This window comes from Carcharhinus amblyrhynchos, chromosome 7 (assembly GCF_965287045.1).
Source record: "Carcharhinus amblyrhynchos chromosome 7, sCarAmb.v2.hapA, whole genome shotgun sequence".
Lineage (NCBI taxonomy): Eukaryota > Metazoa > Chordata > Chondrichthyes > Carcharhiniformes > Carcharhinidae > Carcharhinus > Carcharhinus amblyrhynchos.
Genome location: NC_137330.1, coordinates 54,474,783 through 54,491,434, shown reverse-complemented (window position 1 = coordinate 54,491,434; position 16,652 = coordinate 54,474,783). Strand labels below are relative to the sequence as shown.

The 16,652-nt window shown below is 39.0% G+C and overlaps 1 protein-coding gene across 1 annotated transcript; it reads left to right on the top strand.

The window, feature by feature from the left end:
- Positions 1-4,735: 4,735 nt before the first annotated feature.
- On the top strand, positions 4,736-16,635 carry LOC145344952 (transcription factor Sox-7-like). Its single transcript, XM_080192339.1, has 2 exons — positions 4,736-5,068; positions 13,347-16,635. The coding sequence occupies exons 1-2, from the start codon at positions 4,840-4,842 to the stop codon at positions 14,210-14,212; spliced, it is 1,095 nt and encodes a 364-aa protein (XP_080048465.1). The 5' UTR covers positions 4,736-4,839; the 3' UTR covers positions 14,213-16,635.
- The last annotated feature ends 17 nt before the right edge of the window (positions 16,636-16,652 follow it).

Sequence of the window (16,652 nt, the reverse complement as noted above, 5' to 3'; positions counted from 1 at the left end):
CATTGACCTTTCCAATAGAAAATTATCAGTGTGGCGCCATCTATTGGTTAATTCTGTTACATTTAAAACATGCACATGGATTTAAATTGTGGAAAGAGCTGCTACATAATAAACACTAATAACACTATTCTGTCTGTCTATCTGGATTTGGCCACAATTTTTGTCCTAATTGCTGATTATCAGTTTGAACTTGCCTAAAAACAAAAGGTGCGCAAGTTCTCGGATCGGCACTGGACAAGTTGATGGGGAAAGTCCAGAATTAGACTGACGTCTTGTATCCGCAGGGGGAAATAAAATGCCTCGTCTACCTTGTCCTTCTATCCCTCTCCCCTGCAGGAATTGCTGATGCTGTGTCTGACCATTCCTCACGTAGACCACCAGGGCCCTAGTAAGAGGTCGAATAACAATCACTGCCTTTCCGCTGGCTACTTCTATAAGGTGCTATCTTATGTACAGCAGCAGAGAACTGATTTTTTTTAATGTGAAAATGTTCCAAAATAAATGTCCTGAGAATGTTGCTGAAGTCTTGATAAAAATCCCAAAATTTCTCCTGATGCATTGGGTGCTCTCCACAGCTCCAGCAACAATGACCATGAAATGGTGAGTACCTTTTTAAGTAGCGCTTGAAATGGAAATCAACACTATGTTTATTCCAAAACAGCTGGCTGGTTAGGGGAGGGCTTTAGTTAAAACATTGGTCACAAAATGGGATGCACCTTCTTTAATGAGCGCGAGCAGGCACTTTAAGGGGAAAATCAGCTGTTTACAAAGTCGGAGGCGGGCGTTCCTAGTGCTTGCTTCAATCCTTTATGAAGATGGCAGCTTGCGTTAAACACAGGCCAAGCTGGAGTTTCAGCTCAAGATTCCACCTTGATTACCATTTTACCTCTTTCGTATCTACAATGCCATGAATATATGGACAATGGCCTTTTATGAAAGCCCCTGGCAGTTGAAGAAGGAAGGTTACATGACAAGTCAACCTTTTCTCTGTTTTAATTATGTGTTTTCTCAGCAAAACTGAGGACAAGCAGCCCCTCCTGCCTGGCTCTGTTTCCAACCCACTGGTAAACATCAAGCCCTGTTTGTTTACTGTGATCATCCAGGGACATCCTACTGCAGACAAAGCATTTGTAAAAAAATCCAGCCCAGCACTTCTGAAGAACAACCAACTCAGTCATCTTTATCTTTAAATCGGGAACATTGAGACCATCGAATTCAGCCTGAACACAGCTGAGTCAGCAAACTACAAACTGGATATTCTTCTACAAAAATAGAAAATGCTGGAAAATCTCAGCAGATCTGACAGTATCTGTGGAGAGGGAATAGAGCCAACGTTTCGAGTCAGGATGATCCTTCGAGTCAGGATGATCCTTGGGGACTTGTCAGCCTTTAGTCCCATTAGTCTACCTAGTACTTTGTCTCTAATGATAATTGATTTAAGTTCCTCCTTCTTTTGGGATGTTCTCGGAGTCTGTTACCATGCCAACATAGAATTAATGCTGGATGCCATGGTGGGGAGGAGGGAAATCTTCTTCTGAAAGGAATGGCAGAAAGAGGCCTAAATGTCATAGAGCAGAGGCATCTCCCTGTTCAATGTCATCTCTCTCTACCTCCAATTCCTCATCCTCTCCCATCTCCTGCTCCTCCCCTGATGAAATTTCTTCAGGATTCCACCACTCTCTTACAACATCTTTAGTGATCAAAATTTACTAAAGTGAAATTTGAACTTCCAGTAAACAGCTGAAAGAATGGCCCGTCAAGATTTCATGTTTTAAAACTTATACTGTAACAAAATACACTATTGACTAAACACAATTTACTTTCCATAGGCAACTTATACTTTAAGCTCCAGAAAAGAGATTCCCATTTTAACTTTTAACACAACCAAAAATCTCCTGCTATGGTTATAGATTACTGTCTCTTAAATGGATACCTTATCCTCCAGGAACCAGTCTAAAAATTATTCTCAGCTCCTGATGGCATGCATTCTTTTTACTCTCCCAGCCAGATAGCTTCAAATCTCAAAATTGCCTCTCACAGTGAGGATTATGCTTTAGATGCCTCACTCTAGTTCCAAGCTTGGTGAATCTTCTAGGCACCTTGAAATCAGCACAAACTCAGTCCTCAACCTGAGTGGGAACTCCCACTCACATTCTGCATGGTGCCCAATAGAATCAGCAATTTCTCTGTCTAAGGTGCAGGTCTGGGTGCTTTTGTGTCTTGCTCTCTACCTCACAGACCTCATAAGGTGAAACTGCAAACCCTGCCTTCTGTGATATACATGGATTTATAGGGAAGCCTGCAATCTGACCTTAATTGAAATTCTTCTAATGCCCTTGCAGGGGAATGGGAAATACATTAGTTTTGTATCTAAGTAGAAATGCTCATTACCTATTCTTGATCTCAAATTTCTTTCATCATAAAGTAAATGGATAGTTTACAGAACAATTGATTACAACCTAATACTTTAACACCTTTCTTGGATTTTGGGAGAATCGGGTTTAGATTTTACCACCCCATATGCCACAGGAATCAGAATGGACCAGGGGCAGACAACGAAAAGCTCCTTTGACTTTGGGTGGGCTTTTATGGTTTTGGGACAAATGAGGCCATAAAATCCCACTCTCAGGGATTGCATAGTAGGTGCGATTCTCCCCCAAAAATTCAAAGCGTCAAATTCATATAAAAACTGGAATAAATCCTGTTGGTTTTTCCAGCGGGATTTTCAAAATGAATCTCCATGCAGTGTCGGCCTCCTAATCCTTAGCCAGCTCATTTGCTGGCCGGCCCCGTGACCCTGCATCATTGCCCGTATGACCCTCCCAACCCTCGATTGCTGGGCTCCTGGATATATCTAAGCAACGTCTGCCCCCCAATTCCGTCGCTTTGGGGCTGGTTCGATCCCACCCCCCCCCAAACCTCTCCCTTCAGCAGTCCCAATCTCTCAATCCCCCCCCCACCCCTCGCAGCCCAAACAGCCCCACAGCCCTGACCACCCCTCCCCACTGGCAGGTCGACCCTCCCACCACCCCAATGTTAATCTCCAATCGCTCTCTCCCTCCGTCATCATAGAGTGGCAGTGGGACTGGGAGAAAAGCAGTGCAACAGGCTATGAGAATCAGCCCCTGTATATCTTTGTGGGATTTCTGAAACTGCAGACATTGTTTTCAGGCATAAGTGTCTTGCACATTTTGCTCAATAAACTAATCTGCATTTTCCTTGGATCTCTAGCAATTAAACCATCCAGGCATATTGTCAGGCAGTTGTCAGAACAAGTCACATGATCCCTTTTGTTTACCCTAAATTTAAAGACATGGTCCCAAAATATAATAGTTTTATAAATCTTATCACTTTAACAAGGTCCAAGCCTCTCTAAAGGACAATGTTATGGAGAGTACAGCAAAGACTCCTGCAGAAAGACATTGGAAGATATCACCCAACCAGTCCAGACACTGGAATTGCACCTTAAGAAGCCCAATAACCTGATCAGTAATGGTTTTACTTGGTGAGTACGTTGCAGTGGTCATATTGCTTCTATGCCTCTCTCTAGGAGTCCCTTAGAAAGGCGAGTAGCCATGATCTTCCACAGCTCGCCTTGTTCTCAAAGATCTGCACTATAAGGATCCTATGGAAAAACAGCTAGGATCGACAAGTGCCCCAAGATGTAACTGTCATGGATGTTCCCCAGGAAACAGGCGCACACCTGAAGATACACATTGCAAGATCAGAGACATTGAGGGAGTAATATTCCTTGTGGTTCATGAATAGTGCCAATGCCACCACAAGGAGCAGAGTGCCATGTGGGTGCAATTGGTTACACGCTGAACCAGGGGCATGCCTGTTAGGTTGGCAATTCCCATGGGCCTGGAATCCTGTCTTGCCTGATCCTGATCCAAGTTGATGTATAAGTGGGCATTAGCAATTAGTGAGGATCTGTTCCCTCCCTTATCCCTTTGTGTGCAGTCTGACGTAGAAATTCAGAGCGGCAGTAACTTTAAGTTGCTCGGGCAATGGGTAATCTTCCAGTCCCGGTGATGCCAGCTCTTGCAAACCCTGGCAAAAGTCATCTACCTTCAGATGCATTCTTCCCTGGCATCTGGGGGTAGGATGTTTGACATCAAAAGACCCTTGCCGATAGTTCCTCTGATGTGGCTCCACCATTTGTGGTTCTGCTCTCAGAACAGCAGTAGGCCCAGCCTCCCCGTCTCCTGTATGACACTGTTCCTGCCTGTGTCCAGTGGCAGTCACTGTTACGAGTCGATTGCCATTATTAGAAACTCACAAGGAAAATGTGGAAACTCCACACAGACAGTGACCCGAGGCCAGAATTGAACCTGGGTCCCTGGCGTTGTGAGGCAGCAGTGCCACCATGCTGCCACGTTCTTATGCACAAATTCATAAAAGCAATATTAGTAATATATTCATGACAGAATACTGCCATAATAGGATGGAACAATCTTTAAGAAGCTAGTTTTAACACATCCACTTCAGTCTAATATTGATAGTTGGAAAATAACCTGATTGAAAGTTGGAAAACTCTAAAGGAAAACTTTTTTACTGCTCTGTAGTTTTAAGTTTGTTGCTACAAGTCTGAGCTGTTTGATTGCAGGCCAGTAAAAGGGAGGAGTTGCTATTAAAAACAGTCTCATTGTCATTGGCTAAATGTGCTACCAACTGACACTGAGGGAATAAATGAATCTGGGACTCTCTTCCTGATCTGGGAGTTGATCTCACCAGCTTTAAGCATCAACACCACTGTGATTTAATCTGACTGACTTTTATATACATTTCCAAAAGGTGTCCGGATTATTTTTGATTAGAGTGATCTGATCCATAGTGATGGCTACAATAATGAGCCCATACACATGGACAGAGGGCTTGGACTCTCCCACTGGGGAAGGAAAACCCAGGGCTGGGCTCACAGTTCATGAATCTTCAGGCAGGAACAAAGCTGAGCCACGAATCCGGAGACCCATGAATGCCTTCATGGTCTGGGCTAAGGATGAGAGGAAAAAACTAGCAATCCAAAACCCTGATCTACACAATGCAGAGCTCAGCAAAATGCTGGGTAAGTATACATAAAAAGCAGATGTTAAATATAAATATTAATCATGATTAAAAGTGTTCATTAAATTTCAGAGAGAGAGAGGCAGAGAGAGGGATTCTTAGATTTTAACATCTACGGAATGTGTTTTTCAGTTTTGAGTTGTAAGTTTGTTTAGCAAAAATACAAGAAAACTATCTAAAACATCTAAAGATGAATTAAATAGCAGTTTTGTCACAGGATTGATCCTTACTTGTCTATTGTTTTCTAAAAGGAAAATGCCACCAAATAGTATTTAGTACATTAAGGTAGGCACAAATGATTATGACGAGGCAAAAAGGTGAAAAATATTCTCTTTGATAATTAAAATTTCATTACCCACTGTGGGATTTAAGTACATGACATAAAAATTATGGAGCTCTAATTAATTTTGTTTTTTTTAAATCAGGTACGTTGACGTTTTTTTGTAAGGACCATTTTTCATTTCAGCCTTATGAAAGAAAGATTTTATACAACCAAAATGCGTAGGTGTTTTAGAAATGGAATATATTAAAATGCATCAACAATCTGCTGAATTTTGCTGGCTTCAGGACAGAATAATTGACCAGAAAAACTTGCCAGTGTTTAGTTTGTTTAGCAGAAGGTAAATAGGGTTTTTAAATGCAGATTACTTTTATATCCAGCTGTTTCAAGAGAGTATATTTGTTCCTTTCCTTAAACCTGAATCAAAACAAAAAAGCACTTGAACAATATTTTTGTGATGTAGTAAACATATGCAATCAGTAAACACTATTGAAATGACCTGCTGTATTTTATTGAGAGCCATGTTCAGCTTGTTGGAGATGACACCCAGTTTCTTCCCAAAACCAAACACTGCACTCACACTGATGTTGAAGTGGTTCAATTGATTAGCCAGTGGTATTTGGATCACTTCAAGCTAATGTGCTCAAACTAAAAAAAACTTTAGACACTATTTTCTAACATCTATAGCTGATATGGTACTTGGAAAGTATCCAATGATTAACTTTAATTTTGGTTTCATATGGCATTGGCTGCACCAGTGATATTGTCTGACGCTGTCAAACAAAATCTAGATAATTTCAACTAGTCTTTCCAAGAAATAAATAACCAAGAAAATGTAAAAAAAAATGAAGTATTTATGGAATGGCCTTCCTCCAAAATAGTTCTAAAATAGGGAGAGTCTCTAACAGAAGCAGGATTAAACAGTAAAGAGGACCGTGGCTTAATCTTAAAAATCTAGCAATGAGAATGGCAACCCCCTCACTCTTTTTGAATAACCCAGTGATGTGAATCAATTAAAAACAAATTATTCCAGATGAAGTGTTTTCTTGGTAATGATTTCACAAGTCCAATTTCCAGGAGAAAATCTGTATTTTGCACTTCTGCCTCCAACAATGCAAGTGATTTAGTTTTGTTTGTTTCATTTCTTTCTGCTTTTTTTTCCCCGAGGTTCTCACTCTTTTTAGATGTTAGAAGAGATTGATGAGGATACTGCCAGGAATGGGAAGTTTTAGCAATGAAAAGAGATTGAAAAGGTTGGGCTTGTTTTCTTTGGAACAGAGGAGGCTTAGATGAGATTTAGTTGTGGTGTAGGAAATTATGAGGGGCCTAGACAGAATGGATAAGAAAGACCTATTTTCCTTGGCAGAGAGGTCAATAATCAGGGAGCCTAGATTTAAAATAATTGCTAGAAGGATTAAGGGGGGTTGAGAATTATTTTTTACCCAGAGAATAGTGGGGAGCTAGAACCTTGTCGAAGCAACACCCCTCATTACACTTAAAAAGCATTTAGATGCGCACTTGAAGAGCTATAATTTACAAGTCTGTGGACCAAGAGATGGAAAGTGGGATTAGGCTGGATAGCTCTGTTTTGGCTGGCATTGCCTTGATGGCTGTTTCATCTCCTGTGCCATGAATTTCTTTGAGGATAGTCTCACTCACTGTTTGGTATTTCACCCAAGCAGTCATTCTTCATGAATGCCGCTGGTGTGATTATCAGTAGGATATTCCAACTCAATGTGCATCAGAGTAGACAGAAATCTTGTCCTCAGGAAAGTCCATACTAAAGCATATTTTTGCAGGTGTAATTTAATGATCAGGTGTAGGAAAGCTAACTCACAGATAGTGAACCTGATTGTGGTGTGTCTACTCATTGATGACTGTGGCTGAAATCAGAACAAATTATTGACTTTGCCTGTACTGGTGCTCTGCAAATGATTTTAATCAGGTCTATAATGAAGAAAACATCTAATCAGGAGCAGAACATTATTAGAATGAGCACTTTTTCATACATTCAAATGGAAACCACAATATTTAAATGTTAGTGCTCAACTTTACCTTATTCAACACCAAACTTATTCTTGAACAGATTACTTTCTCCCAGTAATTCCTTCATTCAAAGCACAAAGCGGCAATCAGCAATGTAGATATTTTGGATCATGTTACAGTTTCCTGTTTTGATTTAAGTGGACAAATACATTAACAGTTCTATATTGTCACATACAAATAGCTCCCTCTTAATATAACTACAAATATATTAAATTCTACAAACAGATTTTTGTATTGAAAAATGGACAGAGAAGTATGCAAAATGTATTGTTTCAGGGAAGTGTATTTGCTGCAGCAAAAAAGAAAAACATAGGAAGGAGGATAATTGGGGATGAAACTGGAAGGAAACATCCAGATATTGCACTGTTGTCCCATTATCTTGTGGGAGAATAGCATGGCTAAACCTCAGAATACACATACTGCAAAGAAAATAGGCAGCAAAAGAGATGAAGTTGCTTCAGAAAAGTTAAAGTTGTTAAAATCAATGACTGTTCAGTGATATACGGGAATGGGATTGGCACTAAATTCACCTCTTTTTCTGGACGTTTACAATCCCTCAGTAGATGAATTAATTTCCTTTTCAATGCTACCATAAAAAAAATCATAAGACAACATGAGCAATTTAACAAGCCCTAGGAAGGCTTTGAGCTCCAAAACTGTACTGCGCAATTTCACAAAATGAATCAAAACGATAGATGAGATACCTGTTCTATTTTAAAAGAACAATGTGCCTCTCTCTGGTGTATTCATAAAAGGAGATTTTGGAATGTGGTAAAATGATATACCAATGTCAATATCGCTTACAATCAACCAGTTTTTTTCTTCCTTGTATCGAAGATATCAGCTCAGATCTTTAAAGGTTATTTGCTGACAATATTGTCCAACTGCTCCAGATATCACATGTAAAACATTTTTTGCTAATTCCAAGAGAAATGTTGCTCTTTTTTATTTTAAATGCATAATTTGAATCCCCTTCAGTATTGTAGTGTGATTGAGAAGCTCCACTCTTGATAGCACCAGCTTGGGTTTAGAAAATAGTGTTTTCCTTTCTGTCTTGCAATCTGATTGCACTAGATGTAGCCCCAAGTGTCATCGTGTACAAAACTGATTGTGTGGTTTTGTTTCATTTAAGCCTTACTTTGCTGTTGTGTGCAGAATGGAGTTAGTGGACTTTCTTGGGATATAGCTGGGACATCTACATTGTCACATTTAACTGGAACAAGTTAATAGTACTTTGTTGATCAGTCAACAGAGAAGCAGAAACAACCCAATGGCAGATGAAAATTTTCCAGCAAGCTTATTCTGGAAACAAAAATAAAAAATAAACAACTGCAGATGTTGGAAATCTGAAAAAACAGTAAAAAATATGCTAGAGACAATCAGCAGAATTCATGGAATTCATGGAAAAGGCAAATAAGTTCATAGTTGGTCAGTTAATGCTTTTGGGAGTGGAGTCTTTATCAATTCAGGGTCCACATCCTGAAACTTTAATTCGTTTACTCTATAGATACTGACTGATTGATTACTCACAACATTTTTTGCTTTTGTGTAACCTATTCTGCAATTGTTATGTGAGACGCAGCCTTTGGTAACAGGAGAGTTAGAGCAGTATAAGATTAGCTAGAAAAGATGAAACTCAGTGCTAATTCAATTTCCTCTGTCCTGTTCAAGTTGAAATGTGGGATCTCATTCAGGGCAGTACTCGATGCTGTTAGGGAACATCGCAATCCCCCCAGCCCCCACCTCCAACTCACACCCATTGGACTGTTGGCCACAACTCGGCCATCAAGTGGAGTTGCCGCTCCACAATGACAGTCTGGAAGTTTTGGCTGCCTTAATGTTGAACATTTTCTTTAGAGCACGCCTCAATCATGAGGATGGTGGGGTTGTGGATGCTGTTAAATCTTCAACTGGCCTACCAGCCTTAGGAACCCATTCAGCATCCATAATTGGATAGTGAGCACGCACTTTACCCAATAATTGTCCTGCTGGTCAAAGGTTAGGTCAAGTTTCAGGTACAATGTGAGGTCAGGACCCAGAAATTCCACTTCTATAACAAAAAAAAGCAGTTAAATCAGTTAAGGGTAGAGACTGTTGGGAGATTTTGCCATCTGTAAGATTGTTCTTTTGATTATGCAAACTATCAGCTGAAGTCACTTTAAATTCTAAAGTCACTAGGGGCAGTACGGTGGCACAGTAGGGATCCAGGTTCGGTTCCTGCCTTGGGTCACTGTCTGTGTGGAGTTTGCATGTTCTCCTCATGTCTGCGTGGGTTTCCTGCGGGTGCTCCAATTTCCTCTCACAGTCCAAAAATATGCAGGTTAGTTGGATTGGCCATGCTAAATTGTCCCTTAATGTCGGGGGACAAGCTAAGGTAAATGCATGGGGTTATGGGGATAGGGCCTGGGTGGAATTGTGGTCAGTGCAGACTTGATGAGTCAAATGGCCGCCTTCTGCATTGTAAGATTCTATGAAATCAGGTCATGAGTGCCAACAGGATTCAGGCTGCCAATGATCACGTTTTTAACAATAAATATTAGTTAAGGTAGTACAGGCAAATTTTCAGCTCCTACTGAAGATTTATTTTTGGTTTGTTGAGTGTATTATTGAAAATTCTACACAGGTAGAAATTTTCTTTGCCCTATACGCAGTGGTCATTTTCTCCCAATTTAGACACAGCCCATTTAATAATGTCCATAAAGTTTTGTAACATGTTTGCATGAGCTTAAGGACTAATTATGTGCAGTTTTACTGGCGAAAATTATGATGCATATGAACACAAAGCATAGGTAAGCTATTTATCCATTTAAGATCACTATCTATATTTATTATGCACTTTTAATGTAGAATTCATTCCAAGGGATTTTCTATAGGCACAACTATGGAAATAAGTGAATAAAACGATAGGAGAGGGAAGGTTTCATAGGTGGCTGAAGAGTTTGGACTGGACTTACATCCTCAAAGCAGGTAGCAGGGGTTTGGGAAAATCGCCAACTTGGCCTGTCTACCTCAAGGGAAAGCACTCCCAAGAAAGGTAGGAGGGAGGTGGCTTCAGTCAGGGTAGCCAACCAGTGATAAAGTTGATAGGCAGCCACAGGGGCTGTGGATGCAGAGGCGAATAGTTTAAAAAACTCATCTTGGTGCTGTGAAACGTCATCACAGGAAAGCCCTCTAGCCCTCAACCCGCACAGCAGTTCACCACTACACACACTCCTCATGCTCTATTCATACTACTTCATGCCACCCCCTCCCAGCCCCTATGACCCTTCATACATCTCATAGCGTTTGGGTTTTCAATGGACTAATGGAATTATGAACATGCAGCTAAGCCTTTATTATGTAGTCATGGCTGAGTCCTCCAACAACACTAACTTGTTGAAACACCTAAGTCCTAAGGAAAATACTGCTTGATTTACAGCTCTGGCTCTCTGCTCTATGCTGATAGTTTCACAAAGTTTATTTACACAACATGAAGAAGTTTCAATTGGTTGCAATTTCTGCTATTGCTACTTTAAAGGGCTAGAGAATTCACACTGTTAATGGGCTCTTGTAAAAATAAGTTTTTTTTCAGAAAGTCAAAAGTTATCAATGAATTACTTTTCAAAAACACATCCTACTGTCACCACAGCATTCATTGCTTCTATACTGTATATTGTGAGTAAATGGACATGTAAGCGTCGTAGCTTGGCACAGAAGCATGTGGGGCCACATTCCCGCCAGCATCTTATGGCTCTCTGACTATGGTCTTTGTACACAGTTGTATGCACTACAGCTCTTAGGAGTCTTCCTGTCACACTTTGAAACTAAGAAAAGTAAGCCTTAGGTACCATGTGCCTTCCAATATCTCATCATTTGGCCATTCATCCTAGGCAGTTATTTGCAGCAAACAATTCTTCCATTGTGTGATTTACTGCTGAACTCAAAACAGTTTCCTTCTGATAGCTACATAGGCTGACTATCTGCTGAGTCACTGGACAGTAATCAGATATGAAGAGTTGATTCTTTTTCTTCCTACCTCATAAGTGCTATGACTCACAATCACTAGCTGAGATCAACTTGTTCAGCAAAGATCAAGAGTCAGAATGAATTTTATGACAGGGTTGCATCAAGGACCATGGGGGTGGATGGGGAGCATATCTTAGCACAGAGAGCATGAGGAGCAAGGGATAGGTGAGAGGTAGGGTTTGGATGAGGGGCATGAGGTGGATCTTTTGAGTTTACCTTTCAGAAGACTCGATCATGCTTATCCCCACACTGGTGTCAGCTGGATCAACTCCCAACAGGTTTGTGACTTGAACCAGCACTCCTGAAAATGGGAAACCCCAGGAATGGAGTCGACAATCCTGAATTCGGGACCTGTCCACCATTTTTAAAGCCATCCCAACTTTATGAAATACAGCCCTGTTGCCACTAATGGTGGGATGAAAGGAAGGCTTTGTATAGAAAGGTAAGTCAGAGAATCACAAGATGCTTGGGAGAATATAAAACTGCAGGAGACTGTATAGATAGAATGAGGGAAGGAAATGGATAAATTTGAAGATGTGATTTAAAACAAATATTTTACTGAACTACATTAGCTGCCCAGCTACTCTACAAAAGGTAATGAAAGACAGTTTTGCTTCACTCCTCTTTCGAATGAGACAGTTTCAGTGAGTTTCCCATTTAGCATTTATAAATATTAGACTTTGGATACCCATCCCTGTTAAAATATGTTTTGCCATGTGTTCCAACAGAAAACTTCATGAAAGCAGCATGAGCCTCTATGGTCAGAAATTTCATGAAAATGTAGATTGCCTATTTTGCATGACTACCCTGTATTCTGAATGGAATCATAATCACTAACTGAGATCAACTTGTTCAGCACAGGACAAGAGTCAGAGTGACTTGTATGACTCAGTATCACATTTGTCAGTACATCCACACATCAGGTCATTTGGAGTGTTCTCCATTGAAACCTGCAGTGAGAGCAAAAGAGACTTGTGTTGGTCGACACAGCACATGCACAATGCCCTTCACTTCAGCAGTAAATGTTTTGAATAACAGGCAGTAGAACATAAAATAAATGAAAAAAACAATAATAAGTTGAGGCTTGGAATTTTACGGTAACAACATCTTGGATTTTGTTTACTTAAATAGAAGAAAAAATAAATAACTAGACCTTCTGGCAATTTTGGTAAGTGAATAAGATAAGTTTAGAAGTAAATAGGAACCAATAAGAATACAAACGGTAGATAGAAGTAATGATTTGAACTGTGAAGACACATCCTGGATGGAGTTCAAATGAAGTTTAAATCTCCTTCAAATGTCAACCGAACTGAAAAGTTGTGAACTAATGTTTGCTGAAGAATTCATTAAGCATTTTATAACTACAGGAATTAAAATTAACTTTTTGCTGTTGTAGTGAAGCCATGGTTATTGTTAATAAGTCTTACCTCTACAAAGACAAGATAAAGAAGTTAATCGAATTAAATTTTGTTAATGCCAGAATCATGCTTCCCCATGTATTAAATCATTTTTTTTTCAATTCTAAGCCCAATTGACAATGCAGGCAGATTCTAAATTAAAGCTAGCCAACAAGTACCTGGCATTTGCTTAGTTCTGCTCTCTCCTCTCTCGGTCAGATTAGCCTTCATTTGTTTGAGAAGTGGCCATGAACCGTGATTCTCAGTACAATGAACCATCTATGCCAGCACAATGTCTTGCTCATCTGATTTTAACCTCATTTTATTCACTACAATTAAGTTGACTATTAGCAAGATTTTAATTTTTAAAAAATCTTAGCACAGAGAAAAAAAATGTATACTGTTTCAAACATTTTGAAAAACGATAAAAATTTAGGCTATAACAATTGTCATAATTGAACAAGTGAAACTATAAAGGAATGATGTTTAACTATAAGCTGTAAATGAATATATTGTTGTCACTTCTGATTGAAATCATGGATATATTTTAGGTAAATCATGGAAGGCGCTCACTCCATCCCAGAAGAGGCCTTTTGTGGAAGAAGCGGAAAGATTGCGAGTCCAGCATATGCAGGATCATCCTAATTACAAATACAGACCTCGGAGGAAAAAACAGATCAAACGTCTCTGCAAACGTGTAGACCCCAGCTTCCTGCTCAACAACTTCCCCCACGACCAGCCTCCTGTCCACGGTGGAAGGCTGTGTCGGGGACCTCTGGAGGAAGAAGAGGATAAAGGCTATCCACCAGCCTCAAGACTTCCTGCAATCAGCAGATTCAGGGAAACACAGACAACAAACAACAGCTTTGACAACTACGGGCTGCCCACTCCCGAGATGTCCCCTTTAGATGTGATTGATGCTGATCATAGTTTCTTTCCACCTCAGTGTACAGAAGATTCACCTTCTCAGATGAACGGTGTAATGTATCGCTCTGACTACAATCAAAGCCCCATCCGATGTGGACATCTCAGTCAGATTTCAATCCCCCAGAGTACATCTACCACGATGCACCCAACATCTAGCCATCCTCCTCCGCCTCCTTATTATAACCGTATCCAGCATTCAGCCTTCCAGTCCATGAACTCGAGCACATCTGTCCATCTTTCTCCTCCTCATGACCACCATCATCTAGATAACCTGGAACATATCAGTCAGGCTGAGCTTTTAGGAGAAGTGGACCGCAACGAATTTGATCAATATCTGAACACCTCTAGTCAGCTCAATCAAGCCGGGATGGTAATTAATTTACATCTACCTGACATTGGTTCATCAGGAGACACAAGTTCAGAGAGGAGCCTTATATCTGTGTTAGCAGATGCTACTGCAGCATATTACAATAGCTACAGTAGCTCCTAGACCAAACAAATAGACTTGAACTTTTCTGAGTAACAACAGTATTATTCACAAAGATCTCTGAACATTGAAATATCCTCAGGATGGCAAAACGTTGTAATAATTTTCATTATGAAGGACCATCAAGATATTTATGTAAATAAATTCTTCTAACACTTTCAAAATCAAAAAGCTACTTGACTCTGTCCACTTCTTTTCCATAGCTGTTTTTAGTTTTTGTATCTTTTGTATTTTTGTAAATAAGACGTATTTAATTCCAGTGACTTTTTAAAACTTGTTGGCTTGTAAGCCTTTACGTATAATCCCTGATGAATTCATAAATATCGGCCATCTTCTCTGTCATTATCTTGATTGTTTTATTGCATCCAAAGCAAACTGGAGTTTGCCCAATTAAAAACAATAGTATGTCAATATTTCTCTATAAATCACAGTCTCAGGGGTTGCACATTTCAAAGTCATACAGTCCCACAATGTCATTAGCTACTAATATCATTAATAATGGAAAAAAATAGTCATTGCTCTGTTTACATTAAAAAATAGAAGTTTAAGAAAGAATGTAACTGGCCTGTCACTAAATGAAATGCTGATTCATAGGATTAGCTTTTCATTTAAGTTTTAAATTCTTCCCTTTTATGTTGAACCTAAGCTTAACGGCCTTAAAAATTAAAAATAAAATTTGTTTCTTTTAAATATAGCTGATAATTTTAGATTTTCAAGGTGGATTTAGATTTGATAGGGAAAAAAAAATCACACTGATGTAACATTCCATTTCTAACATCTCAATGAAATCCGGAGGTCACACTCGAGAGCTTTTAATTGCCTGAATGTTGTATACTGAAAGAATACAAACTTTTTGTATGGCCTAGATAATAAAAGATAATTGCTGAACAAAGTCTGCAAAGCTTTGATAGAATTTATTGGCCTCTGGTTACTCAGAAAATGTACTACTGTGTATATGGTGTAGGAGAGGGACAGACAACCTTTTGGAAATATTTGAAAACTAGACGTAGCCTTATGCACTTTATTAATGGTTTTGTTAGTCAAAGGTATATTGGGCTTATTAAGGATGTTTTAGAGTTCTTGAAACATACAATTAAAATTAAATGTTTTTAGGAGACTGCTAGATTGAAATCATCACAACATTTAGATCCTATTTTATTACTTCAAGAGTAATTCACTGGTTGTAGTGTACATGGAGACGTCCAGTGGTTATGAAAAGCATCATATGAATGCAAGTTTATTTTCTTATTTCTTGAACAATTATCAGTGCTCAATTATTCATTTAGCAAGTGAGCCTTTTTCAAATTCATTCTTGTAATTAATTCATGTTGGGAGAAAAACCTTATATTGATATGTCAATTGATCATCGGTAATTTTTTTCTTAAATCACACTGTGGTTAACTTACCACAAATATTGTTACCTGCTTAATGAAAAACATATTTAAAACAAAATGTTAAATATGTAGACTTTATATTAGTGCTGAAATTTATTCATATCTTATTTGAGATTCCTAACTTTTGGTATATATTCCTAAACATGTATAGTACTTTTCCCTGTTCCAGTTTGATGATTCAACTCATTTTAAAAAGTGTTTGATGAAATGCATTAGTTAAAACTGACATTTCTGGCAGTTCCACAACTGGATTGTAATTGCTGATGAAGCTACTAATAATACATAGAAATTCAGAAAATTATCTCTTGCTTAGTTAGTATAGATTTGTCAATATTGCAATTTGAAATCTGTTCACACAGCCAGATTGTACTGAAGTCTGTTTAACTGATTTTAGAATAAAATGGAATGCAATCAACTAACCGTGGTCACTGTCTGTTTTCCTGAGTTTGGGAATTTGATTCTGAAACTGACGGATATGGACAGAGCTCTGCTTCCTGCCTGATAACACAGCTTCTACTCTGCATTGCCTCTCCATCAGGATGTTTGTAGTTATTTTACTGCAATCATCAGACTGAGGAATGAACACTTGGTGATGTCAATCTGGAGAAAAAAACTTACTGACCCCATCAGGACATTAAGAAAGGATTTTTGTGCTACCAATTTAAGTATTAACGGAACTGCATATTTATGATTCATAAGGCCCATAAATGGTGAAGGAACAAATACTGATGACATTCTAAGGATATTGCACACTGTAGTACAATGACTTATTGATAAATTTGCATGGGTTATAAAAATACTTTTTCTCACCAAGTATCTTAAAATTGTAGTTCAAGATGAACTCCTTAGCATGATGAAATCACAAGCTTATTCCAAATTAGTTTTAAGTTTAAGCAATTCAATAAGGTATAAAAACGCCATGAAGTTAAAAAACATATTTAGGACAAGATTTTAACTCATTCAAATCCCACCCAGTTATTAAAGTCAGGCCTATAATGCTGGGAAATTTGGGTGAAGAATCAGGACAATTGAATTCAACTGTGCATCCA

Bases quoted from the DNA above. Each gene is read 5' to 3' on its own strand.
- LOC145344952 (XM_080192339.1), top strand. From the start codon at position 4,840: ATGGCTACAATAATGAGCCCATACACATGGACAGAGGGCTTGGACTCT. The intron at 5,069-13,346 runs GTAAGTATACAT...GATATATTTTAG, and splicing joins AGAGCTCAGCAAAATGCTGG to GTAAATCATGGAAGGCGCTC.